The sequence below is a fragment of the Vidua macroura genome, chromosome 15 (assembly GCF_024509145.1).
Source record: "Vidua macroura isolate BioBank_ID:100142 chromosome 15, ASM2450914v1, whole genome shotgun sequence".
Taxonomy (NCBI): domain Eukaryota; kingdom Metazoa; phylum Chordata; class Aves; order Passeriformes; family Viduidae; genus Vidua; species Vidua macroura.
Window position 1 is genome coordinate 14891785 of NC_071585.1, and position 22043 is coordinate 14913827.

Here is a 22043-nt window from a genome sequence, read left to right on the forward strand (position 1 = left end):
GCCAGAGGTAAAACTCCTCCTGTCAGAGGGGTACAGAGTGAAACACAATGCCTGGAACCAATGTAGCAGCTGATGGATTTGTCATTTAGGAAGGGTAGAAGAATGGAAACCCTTTGTAGGAGCCTCCTTCATGGTCAAGGAGCTCAGCACAGGCAGATGCAGTTCCTGAAGCTGGCCCTGGGCAGTCACTGGACACATGGATGTGCTGCCACTGACTGAAATAAAACCCAGATAAAAACTCCCAACTCCCTGGGTCTCTGGCACAGGGTAGGATGTGCCTGGTGCTCCATGATCACTGTGTTTAGAGAGAGACAGCTATTGCAACTGAGCACCTAAAGATAAATATGCCCCTGAAATCCACTAGAAAAAATATGTTGGTCCTATGGGCAAACAATACTCCGAAACAATGGAAATAATAAGATTAACAGGATGAACATTCAGCATTCCAAGTGAGGATCCTTTGAAATCCATTTGAGACAGAGGGAAAGGCATTGCAGTGCACCAGCATTCACCATGTTTCACTGTGTAATTCCGTGAATTTCTGTCTCTTCTTAATTTCAGGAAGACAATTCAGTAGCCTCTGGCTTCTATATTCCTTTTTTTTTCCTCATCTACTGACTAGCAGAGGCAGAAAAATAAACACACGACTAGGAGCTGTATTCACAGACAGGAAGTAACTTTAATTAAATATTGTGAAAGTTGAAAAGTTTTTACAGCTTGAATTTCTGCAAAAAAATTATAACAATCTCTACAGTAGTTAGTTTCTCTAACAATAGAACTGTACAGTGTGTGTGTCTATTCAAAAAGATTTAGATAAGAAGGTGAAAGGTTAGTAGTTTCAGAGATGACTTCATTTTAGCTGCATCCTAGTACAACTGTGAGGAAATAGGCATTACTTTATGCAATCCAGTCATTGTGAAGCTTCACCTTGTTAAATCTGAAATCTGAATGTTTCCACTTAAAGCCATATTCTGTAAACAGCTGCATCTTTTACTTTGTAAAAGACAAAGGGTGGTGCAGGGAAGATTTTTGACAAATTCCCATTCATCAGATCACGATAAATAGCTGCAAAAGAATGGAATTATGCACATTGTCAAAGGCTCTTTGGACACTGGAGTAGAGACTACAAATGTGGCTAAAGTGGTGTCAGAACTGCTAGGACTGAGTGGAGCTCTACAAGAGTAATTGATGGTGTCACTGGACAAAATATGGCTTTAAATTTAATTACATTGTCGTGCTGTTGCTTATTATGTGAATTAGAATAATCACTTGGAATACAGAGAAGCAATAAATTGATGTCTCTCACATTTTTTCCAGTTTTCTCTTCATTTATTTTCTCACCATGGAAAAAAAAAAAAAAAAATCCTGTTTTTCTTTCCCTTCCCCCCAAAGATCACACTGTGACATTCTAGTGAAAACCATTGCAAAATTCATACAGGAAGCATGCACAGTTGCAGCATCGTTGTAAATGATTTCTTGCTCGACTAGAAAAAAGTTATATTGTTTTAAGGTAACAAAACAGTTCTTTTGTGCTTTTCAATTCCTTTTTTTTTTTCTTAGAATGTTAGTGATGATTGACAGTTCTGGTGCACAGTACAATGTACAAGTGAAATGAATATGATTTGCATTGTTAAGGCATCCAATCTGCTGGTTTATATTTATGTGAAAGACAGAGAAATATACAAGCAGACTTAAGAAAGAAAGTATTTTCATTGAGTTCTATGAAGTTTCTCCCCATATTTAATGCACAAAAATGCGTCACTCCAAAGAGGAGAAATCCCATGCATATTAATAGAGTAAAACAGCATTAGTTTTTGTTAAGCCTCAAAAGCAAAGGATACATTTTTTTTTTAAAATCTACATAACTAAATGCTACAAGAATAATATGCTACTTTTTGCCATATATTGGAAAAAACTTCTTAACTTACAAATAATACAAAAATAGACAATGGCTTTTGGGTGGAAATTAAAAAAAAAATGGAAGCATGGTTTTAAACAATACTAAAAAAAAACCAACCCTATAAATGAAATGTATTAAAATCACATTTAAACAGCTAATACAACGGTGAATGACCAAACAAATCAGCACTTTTCACATAGCAAACATACACAATAAAATAAACTTGTGGGGGACAAAAAGCAATGTACAAATTCCAAAGATAAATACATTATTTATATGGATATTTTACAAAATCCCCCGTAAAACAAACAAACAAAAAAACAGAAACAAAAAGCTTTTTTTTTCTTTAATTAATTTGCAAGTATGTGCAAGCTAAAGGTAGTGAGCTCTTTTTGCAAAATATGCAGTAATTTTTTTTTTTTTTGTGATATTGAAAAACTGTCTTAAGACATTAAAATGTATAAATAGAACAACAACTTTGGCAAAAAATCACAAAAAATCTACAGTATTTATAACTACATACAAAACACAACAGCAAAGAAAAAATATCAGGTAATGCATCTTCAGAGCTTTGCTGCCTCTTTGACTAATAATTTTTAAGAACACTTCCCAGATAATGATAGCAAAATTTTTTGTCATAAAACAGAAGCTATGGTTTTGATTTGAAACCCCCACCCCAAACTCAAGTTTCACTACTCAAAAGGAGTTCCCTGTCCTGGACAGAGCGTGGTACGAACTGGGAGGGTCGGCTGATACAGGAACGGAGCCAGTGGGAGCTGGGCCAGGAGAGATTTGGGGTGGGGAGGGTGAAACCCCCACCGAGGCTGAGCCCACCCTGCCCCTGCAGGACCAGCAGGGCAGGGGGAGAGGGGCCACGCTGGGAGCCCCCCAGGGATGGCCCAGTCTGTGCCCCCCGTGCCAAACCCACAGGGCAGAGCCCAGGTGAGGCTGTGCCTGGGGAAGGGGAGCGTTTGGGGGCTCTGAGATATCACCCCAAAAGAGAGGGGTCCGTGCTCACCTCCTCCAGCAGGTCTGGCTCTGCATCTCCAGGCACTGGGTTTGCACTTCCAGAGGAAACATTTTTGATGTTTCCACCCTGACCTGCCCTTCCACCATCTTTTTGCCAAGAAAAGTTGGACCTGAAGGTCCCCTTCCAACCTGGTGTTCTGGGATGAACTCCTGTTGTGTTATTTACAAAATTTTTCAGCCTGATAGTAAAGATAGAGGTTACTAATCCCACCCCTCACCCCACCCTCATAATCCAAAAATATCAGCTTTCTTGGGAGTGATATCTGTTTAATCAGAACATTAAAAATGCTTCATATCAGCAAGTCACCACTGGATAAGCAACATATATGAGCCGACCCTTAATTAAATGGCCATAATTCTTCTATGAAAAACTAACTGGCACTTCTATGCTGTCCCATACAGGCTTGTATGTAAATGACACCACTTTATTCTTCTTTACACAGCATTTAAAAAAAAAAAAATCCATAAATTAAAAATGTGGAGTTCCATCTCTAGTGTCCCTTGTGTAATTGTATGATTTATAAAAGACAAATGGTGTTGAGTTAAATCAAGCCTTAAAAAAAAAAAAACCCACAAAAAAACAGAAGGAAATAAAAGCAAGCCCCCACCCCCACGCCCCCCCCCCCCCCAAAAAAAAAAAAAGTGGATTTTTTATCAACATACAATAAATATATCTCCCAGGTATTTGGGATGGACAACTTGAATCAACACCTTGCAATTGTGGATTGTTAATTTCAGTATTTGCAAGGATGGTGATTTTTCTTTCGTTTAAAAATCTGCAGTTATTGTAAGATCCTTCTTTATTTCTTTTTTATTTTTAAAAAGGCCTGAGTAAAAAGTTCCACTCTGGGACTTGTATCAGATTCTCTCTGAAGCAGAATTCAACCTCTTCATTAATAAAATTCTTCAAGGCAATTCTTTCACATGGGGGGAACAATCATGCCAGATATAGCTGTTGGAAGGAAAGGGAGGGGAGAGAGAGAGGGAGAGAGAGAGAGAGGAAAGTTAATTTTCTACATTAAGCAACTTTTAAAATCCTCAGAGCTTTAAACATTTACTAGCAATGTAGTCAGATGTACTTTGAGTTAAATTTATATATATCACTCATAAGAGACAACTATGTACACAAGAATCATGAAAAGTTTCCTTTTGACTGGAAAATTATTCAAATTGCAAGCGACTTTGCTGAAATTACTGATTTTCTTGTAGAAAAAGTGTCCTTCTTCCATATCAGTATCAAACCCCAACTTATTTTTCTGCTTTTAGTTTCAAAATCCCCAAATGCTGAGGAAGCTTTGGCTCCACCCAGCCACTGCCACACTTTCTGTTACTCTTTTAAAAGCAAAGCGGGTATCTGCACCAAATTAGGGAGCACAGCTGGAGTCCCTCTGGCACGGCCCTGCAGGGGTGTCCCTTCAGTGGCACCCTGGCACGGGTCATTCCCCTGTGCCAGTCCTCCCAAAGGTCAGTGCTCACCCTTGGGACTTATGTATGCATTTCCAGGAGCTCAGTAAAGGACTTAAACTCTCAAATCCAATTTTGAAATTGAAATACATGCTCAACTCCTGGGTTAGCAGGCCAGCATCTTTCTTATTGCACTTGTAGCTCCATCAGGTGAGTCATAGGTGAATGTTAATTCAGGATGTTTTCTCTCTTGCTGGCTAAGTTGAATCATCAGCATTTCTTTATTATGCTTCCTACCTCATTTTTTTATGAAACCACCACCTCTCTTAGCAGACAGATATTTATGAAAATTCAACAGGGACAGTTTTGCACATAAGTTGACCTCCAGCTCCATCTCTTTCTATGTACAGGGGTCTCAGATCAGACATCCCAAGTGTCCCAGTGGCACACAGTGAGCAGGCACATCGTTACAGGGGGTAGTCATGGAAGTTACTGATGGGAACTCTAAAAACAACGTGTCTCTAAAATGCCAGTTGTACAGTTATTTGCCAAAGGTAGAAAGCAGATTTGCCTTCAGGTTGGCAGCACTTTCCAGGCACATGATTTAAATGCTGCCTGCCATTCCAGACATCTGGACATGTAATTTCTTAAGGAAGGACTCAACCTTGTGACTGGTGCTGATTCATTGTGCTTTAATTACAGCTGCAATTATTTGATAAGAACAGAGCCAAAGTAAAAGACTCACAGATTTGGGGTTGGAGGGGGAGAGGAGGGAAATGTTTTCTCCACAAACACCACCATATGTGCAAGAATTACAAGTCTAATCAGCAAGGGGAGAACAGCTCGAGTAAACTGCACTGATTAAATGAAATAAAATGAGGGGAGAAGGAGAGAATGCAAAACACATCCAACATGCTTGCAACAGGCCACCCTCAGAGGTGGCACATTGCAACAGCATTTCAATTATTGGAATTTATTGTGTGGAATCTCTGTACTGATTGTGGCCCCCACATGAGGGTTCTTCAAGGAGTAAGTGAGGATAAAAGGGATAAAAAGGTGAGTTAAGTTGCTTTAAGTCCTACAGGAAGACACTTAGGTGAGAAGCATAGAGGACTCTTTAGGACAAGGTGTTCCTTTCTTTTAGAAAAAGCATCTTTTCTTCAGAGAATGTCACAATACTATTCCAACACTGAAAGATTCATCAGAAGCAAATCAATTTCATTGATAATTGGTCAAGAATTGTTCTCTTGGGACAGGACAGCTGTCTACCCTGGGTAGCAGCCCAAAGAAGGTGAGATAATTGCAATTCCTCCCTTCATGATTTAGACATTTCCCTGTGGTTACAGATCAGCCATGTACCTTCTGCTGTTAGAAACAAATGGCACAGAGGCAGATCTTAGCTCCTTTTTTCAAAGCATCATTGTTTTTGAAGAGCTCTGAAATTCTGAATTAAATTACAAGGCAAATGATATCTTTTCTGCCTAAAAGCTTTGATATTTCCATTCTTTCCAAGTCTTCATTTAGATCACTCCACTTTTATTCCATAAGTGCTACATCTAGTCATGCAAATTCTCCCAGCTGTAGCCTGCTATTGATCCTGAAAACAGAGATATCAGTGGGAAACAGTGCAGGTATGAGATCACACCACCTCCAAAAAGGGAGGGCAGAGAATAGAAAAGGTCCCACCAATGGCCTTTATTTCTTCTATCATATACTAATTTGTATTTGCTGCCAGCAAATTACAGAAATAATGTATTTGAGGTTTTACAAAATTGCATGGCAAAGAGAACAACAGATAAGCCTTGCTGCTGTTTTAGTGAGTTCTGCTGATATCTAAGCTACATAAGGAAAGCTTGATTGCTTTCTGATGTATCCAGAAGCCCAAGAGAGATAAGACAGCCTCCTTATACATGGTTGTTTATTTAAGCATTAAGGCACAACAGGCAGTGCATCTCTGAGTGATTATTACAAGCCTCAGGTGGTGTCAGGAGGCACGGGACCAAAGGCTGTGCGTCTTTAACTCACTAAGAAGTTCAGTGATGACCTAGAAATGAACCATCCCTTGGTCTCTCATTCCTATTATGAAAACTGAATTGCTAAACAAAAATTAGGGGCAATGCTCAGATCTGTGTGGTTTCTGGGCATTGCAGATGTGGAGGTGACATAATGAGGAGGCAATCAGATGGCTCCAGTTGTGTCCAGGGCTCTTGGCTCATTCCATAACTGAGTACATGGAATCTGAGAATTCTGTGTCTTCTGAAAGGAGGAACAGTGCCTGAAAAAGCTTTCTCCTGTTACTTGTTTTTTTCTCTCCATCCTCAACAAGATGGGACAAGGTGAAGAGATGAAAACAATGTTAACATGTTCAAAAGCTTGCTATTTTAAATTTATTTTTTTCTGTGTTTTTTTTTTTTTTTATTTCAGATGGGAAATATTATTATCTGTTTCCTTTAAAACTTGAAGCATGTCAGCACTGCCAACTCTTTTAAATGTTCAAAACCAAATCTCCTAAATGCTGTAGTTTACCTGGAAATTTCATTTTGTCTTATTCCTGACACAGTCTGTATTTCTAACAAAGTCCTAACTGAAGGTACCCAAGATCTGCTTATTAGTTCCTAGTCAATTTACAGTTTCTGCACAGTTTTTCTGTGTGTGTGTGCACCTTGAAGGATTCCTCCTCCCAGTTCACCAGTGTAACAGCACTGAGGACAATGCTTTCCTTCGGGCACAATAGATCCAAGCTTTTATGAATGAATTCCCTCCATTCTGCTTGCATATAGATTTTTTTTTGGCCACTAATGGTGCTATCAGCATTTTGTCTTCAAGCCCAGTGTTCCTCTTTCCAGAGGCTGAGTGACATGTGGAGTTTGTGCAACCATCCTGCTCTGCACACCTCCTTCTGAACCTGTCTTTAAAAAGGATAGATTTTATTCCTTACTCAATGCCCTTTGGATAATTTGCACAGGCTCATGGAAAGGAATCTCAGGTCTGGAGGAAGCACAATGCACACCATGGAATATTTCCCACCTCTGGCAGCTGGAGGCAGCTGGCTGCATCTGCTTAAGGAAGCCCCTGGATCTAAGCAAGCATGAAAATGCCTCTCTCAGCACAGTGATGTGCAGTGAGGGAGCCACACGGGGAGGTTTGGGCACAGTGTTGTAAAACAGACTCAGGCAAACAATGAGATGGGCAGTGCTGGGCTTTGCAGCACCCTCAGTTTGACAAGATTTTCTCTGTCACTGCCTCGCCTGCACCAACCCTTCAACAGATTTAGATACTAATGCTGGAGAACTTGCAATGAGAGGGGAAGGGATGCAGAAAAGGAGCAGCCCCTTGATACCAACAGTTCAATAGGCTTTCCAAAAGGCCCTGTGCCTTTTCTGGAATTAATTGGCGCAGGAGTACATTAATCAGTGGAAACTAATGTTTGCCCTGGTGTGAGTTAAAGTGGAAAATGCTGCTGTTAGCTTGTAATGCATCTCCTGTTTATGAAAGGGAAGGTTTGTGCCAAGCTCTGTAACGCTCTGTTTGCTCTCAGTAGGATTTCTGCACAAGTGTACTATGACAAAGGACAAAAAGGAAGGGAAGATTGAGTGACGTACTTCAGGAGAAGGCCAGCCCCTGGAGAGACCCTGCAGTGGAGTACTTGCTAGAGTCCACAAAAGACTGGTCTGATAAAGGACGACAACAGGGAATAAGAGAGGAAAGAAAGAAAAAGGACGGTATTAGTAAGCTGAAATATTACTTGTGTTTATCAAAACAGTAGGTCCGTGCTTTAAAAGACACAGCCTCTCAATTGAGCAGTATTAGTTGGGTTAGAGATTGGGTGGTTGCCAAACACCTGCAGGCTACAAGGTGGGCTGGGGGTGCAGTCAGTTACTCTGTACAGGAGGAAACTTTAGGACAGAGCCCACCAGGGATCCCCCATTGCCTTGGCCCCCCTGGGGCAGCTCGGAGGCACGGCTGGGAGCAGCCACCTCCTGTGGTTCCACCTACCTTGCAGGCTATTGCCATTGGTGCTGGTGCAGGTGGGAGGGGGGGAGGTTTGGGGTCTCACGACAGGCGCAAACGCACTCTTCTGTTTCACCGCTGAGACCATGTTGGCTGGTGAGAAGGAGAAAATCCCAGAGGAGCTGCTACAGTTGGAGGGGAGGCTAGTGGAGGAGGCCATTGTTGGACTTGATGGCACAACTAGAGGGAAGAAAGACCCCAAAAAGGCATTCCTTAGTACTCAATGATAACAGGTTGCAGAAACAAGAGAATTCTCATTCCTGGATGCTCTCGATTTTTTTAGGGATGAACTGAGTGTTCAGAATGCAAATGTGCTACATGGGAAGTTCAGTCTTTAAACACAGATATCCATAAACCATTATTTTACTGTAAAGTGCAACAAATATCTTTGGTTCCTGTATTTACCGTCAAGCTTTTAAACAAATTTCTTTTCATGAAAATAAACTACTTTAATATTCAGAAGGCATTGCTGGTTTCCCCTCTTAACCAAAAATAACAAAAAAAAAAAGGACCAAAAGTGACATCCCATTCTTTGTCCTGTTTAGAAATTGCTTAGATACACAAGTGGCTGTGAATAATTATATATTATAGAGTAAAATTCTGATCATCTGGGCTTTGAATTATTATTTTATTTGCATTTATGTAGATAAAAATCACCCTATTTAAGTTCTTATTTGAGAATCTGATATCATATTTGTTAACACTGAGGAAATCAATTAATGGAAATTAAATGTTCAAAGTTTCACAGTCTGACAGATACAATCTTAGGCTGAAGTCACTCTGTGTCTGGAAGTACTTGCTAAGGGAGAGCAATCAAAGCACCTAAATTGAATTGCTACTATACAGCAATTAGTTTATTGATTTAATTAAGAATGCCACCTTTTAATTTTCAGGTCATGATTGAAGCATTTTCTGATTCAATGGATTAGACATTAGCAGAATGACAGATCAAGCAAGAAAACCTCCCAAAATATAAATAGAATAGAGAACCAGGCTAGGAAGTGAAGTGCTATTCTAAAGAGGACTCCGTTCATAAATATGAAATAATACACTGCCACAGTATTTTAAATGCATTACTGGCATCTGCTTCCAAAAGGAGATGTCTCATCAATCATGTTATATTATGAATTCAGAGTGTGCAGATTCTGTGACAGTAAATCCAACTTAATAAGTAAGGTACTTTGTAACATTACATGTTACATTATTATTAGAGTACAAAAATAATCACTGGTTAGCAATTCCCAGGTTTTAAGTACTAGTTATGTGGGTAAATAATTTGTTCTAAATTTGCAACAGAGAAGAAGCCTTGGAGTTAATTATTTTATTCAGAGTTCATATCCCCTTTTTTATTCTGATGCAATTCAAAATAATTCATTGCTGCTGTTACACCATTAGTTTCAGATTTGCTGTGTAAACCTTGGTACCTTCAGCAGTCAGTTTGTCCTGTCCATGCTACAGTCACAGCCTATAAATCTATTTATGTGTCCAGACCTTCCATCCTGATTCTGCTGTCAGCTTCCTACAGATGTCAGTGGAATCCTTTATGCCTCATGAGCAATGTCAGAGGAATTGGGCAGGTCCTGCTCATTCAATTTCTCACGTGACCAGGAACTACTGAGCTCAGCTGCAGGAGAGGTTCACTTTACCAATAGAAATGTATTTATATTTAAACAGCTTACTAAACCTTTAATATCAAAGTGCAGAAAGTTAGTCCTGCACATAAATATTTCCATGACTGGGACCATAGACCATAAGCTCTTCACACCATGGGATGTATGATTTGCATGACTCACATTTTTGTGGCATTCACTGTACTGACACTAAAACACAAAATCTAAGAGCCTTTGTCACATTTTACTGACTCAGTGAAGTCAAAGTAATATTACTTAAAAAGCAAGTGGAATATAAGAAATCAAGCTGAGGCGCAGTAGTAATTTGTAATCTTTATAAAGGTTACGAATGTATTATTTGCTCAGAAGTTGAGGACAGTGTTTCTTATTAGAGTATAAGGTATCTTATGAAATTATCAGACTAAATAATGAGAGATTATTCTTTGTAAGGTCTTATAAGGCTCCCAAATAAAAAATGATAATAAGTAATAATAGTAATATGAAAACAGAGAGGAGAATTTCTGGCTACACTGAAGTCCTCAAAGGGCATCAAAGATCAGTGCCTTGGACAGTAGAGAAAAGACCAAGTTTTATTTCAAGTGCTCAAAATAGAAAATAAATACTGAGCATCAGAGAAAATCTACCACCTCCTTCTAATGAAAATGTGCAAAATGCAGAAAAGACATAAAATACTCACTGGCATAGGGAGAATTTGCAGCAGATCCATTCAGGAAGGTTGGAGAACCGCCTAAATTTGACATTCCAGCGTTCCCATAGCCATTCATGCTTGTTGTGACAGAGTTGTAGTTTGTCTGCTGCGGGGTGGTGCTTGGCACGTAGCCATGAGGTGACACACTGCTGGAGTTGCGAGTGAAACCTTGTGTGGGGAGGGAACACAGGCAGAAATTGGAATTAGCCCCACAACAGCTTCCTACACAAACAAGGGGCGAGCTCAGTCCAGCCAGGGAGCACAGACAGGGACAGGACTGACCCCCAGCACCACCAGGTACCCAAACTGGGAGCCCTCCTTGCCCAGGTCGCTGCTGGAGGAGGGAGGCTGGAGCCTGCAGAGCTCCCCGGGCAACCCAGGGATGCCCTGGAGCAAAGATCAGCTCGGGGTGTTGGAGGAACACTCGCTCTGAAAGGGCTGCTTGTAGCAAATGGAGTAAACACGACCTACATTTCCAGAGTGAGGAGTCCAGACCCACTCAAGGTATGTTAAAAGCACGTGATTGTTGTTAACTCTTTTCTGATGTCACTGTCATTTAACACACCTCAGATGCTCACTGCACACCTCAGGAAATGGAGTGTATTTCTCCAGCTTGTGGGATATCCTTTGTCTTTTTTGCCTTGGTCTCATCATTATGTCGGTGGGAAATGAGCATCAAATTTGACAGCAAGTTAAAATTTCAATCTCTACCTAATTCTGGAAATGACATTTTAGGAAACTCATATCCAAATATTCATAAGGAAAAATTTGTTTCTAGAAGCCACAGAAATACAAAATATGCATCTTCACTCCTAGAAGAAAAATTGCCAATTTTTCTTCCTAACACACAGCATAAAATATTTCAATCTAAAAATAATTTTGTGGTTTTTTATTGTAATGCAAAAAAATTTGTTTCTGCTCTTCTAGAAACAGCCTCATCCTGACACTTTCTCATTCAAATGTATTTTTAAGTTGGGTAATATATAGAGCTGCGCAAAGGAGAGGGCGAAATGCAAAGGGCTTTTACAAAAATGTTCTTCACCTTTTTTTTCATTTTTATCTTTTATTTTAAACCAATACTGATTTTATAAGAAGTGAAAAACACTTTATTTTAAATATTCAATAAGCTCTGAAAATGTCTTTTAAAATATTTGTATTCTTTGCTAGTTGAAAAATTTATGAAAGTCTCAAACTCTGAAAAAAAACACAGTTCCAATACTCTGTCTCTTGCAAAACAAACCCAAATTAAATAGATAAACATTAAAGGGATAACTTCATGTTATAAAGAAGTGCTGCACAAGGCCCAGACTGAGAGATCGTCCATGGTCAGGAAAATATGTAAGCGAGTACTTAACGTTAAGTACATGCTGAAGCTGATTAAAATTAGTGGGATTTAAACACAAATACAAGTGATACTCTGGGCAGAATGAAAAGCTATTTAGAGACATGCAGCAGTGCTTTTCCCGAGTTAGGGCAGCCCCATCCTGTGTCATTCCAAGGGTCTGGGATGGGCTGCCCCGCCCTGCTCCCATGGCTGAGCCATCCCCCTGCCACTGCTCTGCACATGCCCCTGACTTCTATCAGAAAAGATCCATAGAGAGAGGAAGATGAGGCTTCTGCTGACCCTGGTTGGTGGCTTGGGAGGCTTCGGAGACATTGACAGCGAGCTGGCCACTGAAGGAATTCACTCCCATCATTCCCGCGTGGACGGAGGTGTTGGCGAGGGCGGGGAGCTGGTTGTGGTTGCGGGGGACGCTGTAGAGCGCTTCAGCGATGTCTGCAGCTCTTTTCAGGATTATCTCCTGCAGGATAAGGAAAAAAAAACATAGAAGAGTTACCAAAGAGACTCTGACAAACCTCTTCTTACAGACTCAAATGAAACATTTCCCTGTCCAAAGGCTAAAAGGAGATGCTTTTCTTTCTAAACCAGCTGGCTGACAGAGAGCTCACGCTTATAGGATGTTCCTGTTAAATCCTGACATCTGTGGTAAGGGAGTTGGAAGTCTCAGTCCCAGTGGCCACACGTCGTATAAAAAGACCAACTGGCAGGATGGGGCTGGAGCCTGGGCTTGCTCCACCTTACAGCTCTCTTTAGGGGAAGAGGCAGAAGTCACTGGTGGCAAGACATAATGTACAGCATTGCTCATATTATATAGGATCTGGTGAAAGTGGGCAGATGCCTCCACGGTGTTTGTACAAACACTAAATTCACAGCCTTTAAAAAAGAAAACAAGCAAACTAAACCCCACTCCAGTTATGGCATTGTCCTCTACATTTATTCTTGGCTCCCATTGTAGCATCATATCCCTTTAGCCCCTGACCTATCTATACATCTAAGAAATAGCCATGATATAGAATTGCTGAAGTAGAATGCATTTACCTGGTTATTATGTGGCATACCATAGAGTGCTTCTACTAAATCAGCAGCCCTCTTAAGTATTACTTCCTGTCAATATAAAAACAGAAACATTCTGCTGAGTTCAATAAACTCCTTGTGGGGAAAACAAATATTCTCTTCTATTAGGTGCACCGTGTTTTGTAGTGGTTTTTTTTTTCTTTTTTTCCTCCCACCAGGTAAACCTTAACTGTAACAACTCTCAGCAACCACTGAATGGTGTTAAATCACTGGTTCATCCTATTCACACACACGCTTAATCAAGTCAAAAGGTGAGAATCATTGGTGCTGCAAAATAAAATACATCACTCAATTGTCTCTACCATCTGCACTATAAACCACTCATGGGTTTATTGCAGAATACAATCCCGAGGTCATTTACTAGATTACTGCAATCAATGTCATTCAGAGAATGTTATGAATCCCTTCAATGTGTTTATTTTATTCTTAATTGCATGCTGCAGGAATTGTGGCCTTACCCAGCAGGCCACACTCAGAAGATACCAAATCAGTCCTGTGCTACTGCAATGTAACCCTTTGGCCTCTTCAGTTTGTGTCCTGGTACGAGGGGTCAGGGCAGGCATGGAATGATGCCCAAGAGGAAAACACATGCAGCATGTGAGAGAACAGCCCAGGACCATGCAGTAATTCCTGGAAATATTCCTTGCATCGACAGCAGACTTTAAAACAGTCTGAGATTCAGTTCTCCATTTTGGGCAATTTTTTCCCCTCCATTTTCTTATTCCTTTTCATTTAATATTTCTTAAGGTATTTTCTACTGGTATTCAAGTAACAATAGCATTTCCTGTGTTCTTATATTTTACAGCACCCTGATGATAATCCTGATAGAAAATATAAAAATGCATTGCAGATTTAACCCAGAAAATTTTTTTCCCTTATTATTTCATGGCATCTTTCAGAGCAGATTCCCAAATGCCCAATCAAAACTGGTCAAGAGCATCCTTTGAGTAAAACAATGTATTTTTGTAGTTCCCAGCCCTTAAGTACTGCTCTAATATTCTAACATGACGCTATTCACCGTGGCATATTTCTGCAAGCAGCTTACAAAAATAGTACCAGTTCTAAGCATTTTACAGTTTTCTACAAAGTTAAACTTTTAAACTTAAAATATTTTACACAATAGACATATTTTATACCAAAAAGAAACAGTAATGCTCAATTTTCATATACTGTAGACTCTGATCAGAAAATAGAGATATAATTGCGTTCATTTTGCTGTCACCATAACCTCTTCAAAAATCCTTGAACAACTCTTCAAATGACAAGCTTTTAGTTGCATATTAGCATTTTTTTCAATTTTAAATTCTCTATAATATAACATAAAATAGTTGTCATACTGCAGTAACTACTTATGACATATATAATGTCCTAAATTCAAAAATGAGATGGAGGATTTTTGTTCTCCCAGTAAACATTTAGGCTTGCCTCCTGCTGCACACACCCCTGTCTCAGAACACACATTTAAATTATTTTCCACATATGAAGTGAGATGTAATACATAATTGATGGATTTTTAAATCACTACACTTGAAACAGATTCTGAGGAGTTAAGTTGCTACGGCCTTTTTCTGTTGGTGGGTTTTGTTTGTTTCGTTCGTTTGCTTGGTTTTTAAGATCGGTGTTGGTTTTGTGCTGCAACTGTTGGTTTGGGGTGTTTTTTTCTTGTTTTTTGACCACAGCAGTGAGCAGTATAATCATGGACAGACAGACACAAACAGCATCCACAAACAGGTACACAAACAGGTACAAACAATCTTCGTTCCTCACAACACTGAGGTGCCCTTTCTGTCTCATACTGAAGATTCAAACTAGAGAAGAACAGAGACGTTACTGAAAAACTGTTCTCTTTTTCAGTCCATGATTTTAGATAGAAAATTACTGCACAGGTGTTTGACTTTGCAAATCAGGATTTATTTCACTTCAGTAGAAATTGTTTGCAGTATATATTTCACTGATGGAAAATTAGAATGTGATACAGAGCCCACAAACTGCTTTGGTATATTGTTAACCTAAGCTGTCATTATGCCAAATTACTAAAAAAAAGAAAGTTTAAATAGTCATTTCTGCTCTACCTGACTAATCATAGTTATTTATATAATGCTGAGCTAAAAACCTTAGAGTGCATCTAAAAAGAGATTGAAAACCATGTTAAAAAATGAGATAATTACATAGAATCTTACAGCTGTTCTCCCTCATATCAAATATATTTCAGTTCTTAAATACTGGAAGTTCTTTGATGCCATATCATATTGCATGTAAATAAAACTAATTGTCATGATGGTTTATTGAAACATTCTTGACAAGTAGCATTCAATTTTCTTAACTAGTCAATGATTCTATTTTTTTTTCAACATTTTCAGGGTCTGTAAATTTGGGTTTCACACTCTCTCTAACAATATTTTCACAGAAGAAAAGCATTTCTTGTTTATGACATTTTCAGATCATACAAAGTAGATGTTACAGAAAAACCCTCCTGTGTTAAATAGTGGTATCTTCTATTCCAGAGCTGATGGTACTTTTTATAGCTTTAACCAGCTTTAAAAATACACAATAAAATGCTGCTAAAGACAGGCTCAAGATATTAACTTCTTGTTTTCTGAATGCATCTTAAACCTTCTGCAGCTCTGCCTAAATTGCAATAGAAGCTGCTCCACATACAAAGGAGCCCCCGAAGTCCTCCATGAGTTAGAGCAGCAGACCTTGCAAGGTGCTTGGATTGCGGTGACCAGAAAATTGTTCTCACCTCCGTGTCATTACGCTCACAGTGAAGCAGCCCCCGAGCATGTTTGTGTTCGGGATCTAATATATTGCCTTTCAATCAGAGCTGAGAGCCACTGAACACATAGACAGAACATGACGAGCAGGTCAGGAAAGCAATAAAGATTTTACAGAGCTGTCCAAGGTGCTAAATTTACTCAATAATGGGTTTGGCACCATAGTGTTAACCTCTCATTTACTACCAGTTTGAGGGACTAAATTGAAGTAGCTGACTTCATTTACCTTGAAATGTATATTTTATGACATTATGTAAGTAGATTGAAAGGGCACTGCAGTTTTAACAATTTAAAGGCTAGAGCATGTTTAAGATGGAGCTTGAATATTTATCGTACATTGCACTTAAACTATATTGTATATTAAAATGCATTGATTAAATTTGTAAAAGGTATTATAAAAAAGGACAGCTAGTATAAGAGATCTATGTCTTTTAAGATCCAATTGATACTGCACGCTACCACTGAGATGGTAACAGATAAACAGATAGAGGTGTGGACAGAGCAGCACCCAGAGCAAAAAGTGAATAGAATGTGAAACTCACATTCTATGAAAAGAAATCTCTGCATAAGCTCAAGGTCTGTTATTCTACATATTCTTTTGTTCACAGAAATTTTTCTTTCCCTTCCTCTCCGAAGCCTAGATTTTCATAGCAGTAAGTGGTCATCATGTAAGGTCCTTCCAACTGAATATGCAAGTGGAAATATTTCCTGAGAGAGGCACAGTTTGACTAAAGCTAATATCTAATTTATGGGGGCATTTGTCAAGGAAGATCCACTTTTCCATTACTGCTAAAAGTCTGACAGCTTTGGGTTTAGATTCAAGGACTTAGCAGCATTTAGCTATACCTAGTGAGGGTCTTCGTTTTTTGCATTTTGTTTCAAATGAGAAGAAATTTATTTCTCTAAAAATCACAAATGAGGAAATATTGAGAAAAGGAAAGATTATTTTAGTAATTAAATATTATACATCAGAACTCTGCACTCCATGAATCTGTACACCAAAAATCCATAGTCTATTCTTACTCTAAACTGAAGCTGATTTTCTACTGAGGGATTTTTACTTTTTAAATTTTTGGAATAGGCTCACAATTAAATATTTTGATCAAATCTTCCTCCTCAAGATACTAAGGAGTGTCTACATTCCCAAAAGAGGGGCTGAGCAGTAAATTCTACTGCAGCTTTGCATATCCCCAAACTCCTGTAGAAAAAATATTATAAATAATACTGGAGTAACTGTGCTTTTGAAGCACAAAGACTGAAATTCAAACTGAATCCACTTCTGACTGAATGTACCTCGAACACTACAGCACCTCTGCATGTTTTGTTGGAAGCCTGCATTCCCTTCAGAAGTATTTCACTAAGAACATGAAACTTGCATTTCAAGTTTTAGCATGATGCAAACACTTTGTGTCAAGACTTCTCATGCCAAACACATTTTTTGTTAATTTTAAAATAGATGAGGCATTTCTTCTTGTAACATCCGCTTACTTTTTATTCAGAAACTCCTGAAAAAAAATCCACTCTGTGTCCCAAAAGGGCTGTGAGTCTGGTGAGATGAAGGGTATCTAGAGTTACACTGAGTTGTTCAGCTTAAGTAACTAAATTAGATAATGTTCAAGGTACTCGTTAAACTGAAATGAATTTTGTCAAGAAGAAGCTGACCACAATATATAACACTCACCAGCCACATACTGTATTATTGAGACCATCAAAGGATTTATGAACTCGTGGAGGGCGTGGGGGGGAAGCTGTTCCAGCATCCTCTGAGGCATTTATCTTATGTGTTGTCTGGATATCATATCACCTTCTAATGCTCTTTAGCATTGTAATACAAGAGAGAGCTCATTCATCTTCTGAGAGGGTACTTAGGGATGATGATGTCATTCATACTTCCTTGACTCTTATGTCTGACCTCCTGCCTCTGCCTTCTAACTTCCTACTCTCATGGCTACTTGCAAGAAAAAAACCCCTCTGCAGACTCGAAATGCTCAGCATCAGACTCCAGTCCACTTCTTCACCTTGGAAAGGTCACATTCTGAAATTTCTTGTCAAAACCACAGTCATTTGTGCTCAAACTTTCCCTTTGGTTTTCAGTTGGTGAAACAATAAATGTGATAGTTAAGGACATGGATTAGAAGTAAGTTTTTAATTTACACTTGAAATTTGTGTATGCATTTTATTTTAAAAGATAAAATTGTGAACACCTCTTTTGAATTTAAAGGCAAAACCAAGAGAGACATTTGCAAGAATGCCAAAGGTCTAAAATGCCAGACACTGAGCTTGGTACACAAGAGCTTCAGCCTGTCCAGAACCTCCCATCTCTCCCCATCAACAGTGAGCACTGCATTATTGTATCATTTTCAGAAATTATAGCTTTATAAAGACTCATAAAAGCCATTCAAAATGTAAAGATCCTCCATTTACTGTAAGACTGAGGGAACTGTGCCAGCCTAATGGGAAGTATAAAATAACAGGGCCATTTCTCTAAAAAGATATTTGTACTCACACCAAGCTGAAAACTTTTCCAACAAACAAACAGAATGGTTTCCATGTATTATGACTGAATCACACCAAAGAAGTGAGCACCATATAGATACCACAAAGATGAGGAGGCAAAATGGGAGAGAAAGATGATGCATCTTACTTGAGGAGCAAAAAAAAAAAGCTTTAGCTTACCTGTGCCTACAGGATGGAAGTGCACTGAACTCCTGCCACTGAATTTTAATGGCAGCTTCCCAGAAAACATGTCTACAGTGGGAGCTAGAACTTTGGTCTTTCCAAGCCACTGTAGTCTCATCAGCCTCCACCCAAACTGAAAATCACAGCCTAAATGTACAGCACTAAAAACAGTCATGCATAACCTTACCACCTGCTCCACAATGAGCCAAGCTTATAAATAAAATATAGGAAGCCTCTATGAGGCAGCAGGAAGAACAAATGCTGAAGTGCAAATGGGAGCAGGCATTTAGCCATAAACATTGAGAATCGATGATTAAAACTCCTCTTAACCACAAAGGTGATAAATGCATGTGGGGGAAACACACCCTGTCCAAACAGTCTTCTTTACAAATACTGCTGACAAAAGAAGGAACAAAATTATGATGATCACCTGGAAGTCTGTCCTTGCAAGTCTCCCATCTTATACCTATTAACCTCCTGGAAATATGCTGTAGTTAAACACTAAAAAAAAATACCAGCCTCTTTTTTTAATCCACACCACTCATGCTGGTGGCCCCACTCCCATAAATGATGGGCATGTAAAAAAAAACAGAATTAGTAGCTAACACAGATGTGTTCTTCATCTAGATACAGGGTGGCATGGAATAAACCACCATTAATTTTGTTGGTTAGGAAAAACTCTTTTAAAAACTGCCATTTGAGAGTCTGGATGCTACCACCATATTATCATCAGCTGAAGCATCTGGCAAGTAATTTAGAGGGTTTTGTTGCTAAAAGTTCTGGACTTGTCTGCTAATGCTGGGTCTCTAAACAAAGGGAGAAGAGTGGGTATAAGAGAGCAGATATGCAGAATTAAAATCACTCTGCTGGGACTTAAATAATCTCCTTTAGGGACTTTAGGGACAACATTGATGTCATGACTCATGTCCAAGTTCCTCTGATAGCTGGAGAACTTTGCTTCTCCTAAGTTCCTAGCATGTCTTGCCCCTGACCCCTCTGTTTACCAGGAAAAGGCATTTGCAGCCTTCAGAGCTGTCAGATTTTACCTCATGAGGCCAATCTACCTTTCATGCAGCCTGTGGAGGGCTGGTGGATATCACTGCATTGTACCCTTGTATCTGTTCACAACCTGCAGCACAGCAGCTGAGAGCTGGCAGGTGTCACTCGTGTTTGGGACTCACAAACACGTCCCTTCAGGAGCCAACACTGGGGCAATTCTCTGGCCTCCCCTACAGCATTTCCCACAGATTGTCCTGCAGCCTCACACTGTGAGGGTCTAATGACAGATCCCCTCAGCTAAACCAGGAGAGGAAACACATTTTACAGCTCTACAAAAACCTGAGGGGTTTGAAGCGTGAGAAGACCAGTTCTGCATATACTCCTTTTATGCCATCCCATCATTCATGCTGTGGTCAGTTTGTCATATCCAGTGAATCACCCATAGACAATCTAATTAGATGCACAAATGGGTAAGTCCACATAATTTAGTGACTAACAAAAAATCCTTTGGCAACTTCCTTTATGGAAATCCCTCCATCCACCAGGTTACAGTGACTCACACTATTCCCCTCTATCTAGGCTGCAAAAAAAATATTCCTGATTTATCCATATGAGCAAACAAATGACAACATTAGATTCGTTTCTTTTATCTGACCTCAAAGGTTTGTCACAATGACCTAAAAGCACATTTTTCCTTCTAAATTTTCCTTATTCACCTCCACTATCAGCCCCAGGGCAATTTTGGATAGGAGCCTTGGGCATTTATTTTTTGAAAATTTTCTCCAAACTATTTGTATGAGCATCTACAGTACTTTAGAGCACATGTTCATTATTGAGATTAAGGAGTTTTTAGGTTTGGGGGATTTTTTTTTTTTGTTTTGTATATATAAGTTTTTCTGATAGTTCTTCCTCTTGCTGGTATTAACATTCCTGTTTCTTGGGAGAGAAAAAAAGGGGGGGAAAAAAAAGAGTTATTGCTCAAAATCTTGTCCTGACTATTATATACTCATATCTTTTTGGGAAGTTGTAAACATTCCCTTATGGAAGAAGGTTTTGAATGATTTGAAGGGTCTCAGCTTAGGTAAACTTTCAAAGAATTTGGAAAAATTAACAGAGACACTGAATTCTGACACTGTCATTTGTAGATACTGCACAGGCTGTTTTAGAAGCTTTATTCTGTGGCTCATATTATTGTGTCCATTAGAAAAATTCCCTGGAATATTGGGGATTAAAAAAAGATTACCTGTGGCTTGTGATTTTGTGTATGGCACAATGCAGATAACAAATTTTGTACTTGTAAGAGTGAAAAACTTTCCTTGGCAAATTTCTATGATTTGTATGCACAAAGACTTTCCAAACACAGGTCAAGTCCTAACACTTTTAAATTGATCTCACATTAGGTCAAACTAGACTGTATTGGCTTAATTCACTTGGCTGCATTTAAATCTACAGAGAAATATGCTTGGTAGTGCATGGCCAAAATCCTGCTGATGTAAATCAGAGGAGCTGCGTAGCAATTAAAATGTTAATTGTAGATATGTGTTTTGTCCATTTTATTTTCAGTTTGTCTTATGCATTTACACATATAAATATCTAAATATGCCAAATTAGGTCTTTTATATAAAAAAAACCCCAAGTGCTCAATCACATTAAATTAAAGAGCCACCCATGCTTTCTTTTAATGAAGGAGGAAAAAGAAAGGCAACAAACTAAACCAAACCAAACAAAAAACCCAGTCTATCATTAAGATCTGTGAAACTGTCACTTTCCTGGATTGGATGCTTCAGGTAGGAAGCGGGAGCAGATAGAAACTGAGAGTTCAGGTTACTTTTAACAGCAGGAGAAAACTGAAAAATAAGGCACATTGAAATTCTGACCTGCAATAATATTCCACTCTGTTCTGTGGAGAGTGGATGCATAAAAATGTTGAAATACAGATTGGAATAATGTTGGCGGGTTTTAGTATTACAGTTAAAACACCGCTCTGTCATAACCCCTACAAATGACTGCTTTCACTTCCATTTTATCACTGGCATAATTGAAAGGAGTCTCTTGAAAGGGGCATTCTCATTACAGCCAAGGACCACTTCAGACCCCATCGAAATGAAAAGACAGACCATAGATTAGGTGCAGATACAAGTGGTAATTTCTAGGGAAGCATAAAATACCAAATGTGTAACAACCATATTATATGTGTTCAAAAGACTTGCAGTATTTTATTGTACAAAGAGACTTTGGTTCAGAAAGACAACTTCAGCAAAGTGGCTCCTATCAGATATTCTAAAAAAAACTTCAACTTCCTTATCAGAAACAAAGTTATTTTGCTTCTTGTATTATTTTTTTTTAATTTACAGTCCTATAATTCAGCTGACATTATCCAAAGCAAGTATCAATGTTGAATAACTGTGAATTTAAGAAATGTATCCAACATTTCACAGAGGTAACACTCTATTTCTGTGTACATCTCCAGAAAGTAAAAGCAGGCACAGCATTTTACATGATCTAGGGCTCC

General features: G+C 39.0%; 1 protein-coding gene across 4 annotated transcripts in view; it reads right to left on the reverse strand.

Annotated features, from left to right (window-relative positions):
• Nucleotides 1-3577: 3577 nt before the first annotated feature.
• The window catches only part of EBF1 (EBF transcription factor 1), a 266020-nt gene continuing 247554 nt past the window's right edge, over nt 3578-22043 (reverse strand). For 3 of the 4 annotated variants that reach the window (XM_053991340.1, XM_053991339.1, XM_053991338.1), the window contains exons 12-16: nt 13044-13109; nt 12288-12465; nt 10652-10831; nt 8330-8524; nt 3578-3881 (exon numbers count right to left, since the gene is read on the reverse strand). In XM_053991340.1, the coding sequence (XP_053847315.1) occupies nt 3850-3881; nt 8330-8524; nt 10652-10831; nt 12288-12465; nt 13044-13109 (651 nt within the window). In that variant the 3' untranslated portion in view covers nt 3578-3849. Of the gene's footprint in view, nt 3882-7935; nt 8005-8329; nt 8525-10651; nt 10832-12287; nt 12466-13043; nt 13110-22043 lie in introns of all 4 variants that reach the window. The other variant, XM_053991337.1, reaches the window with a different exon arrangement.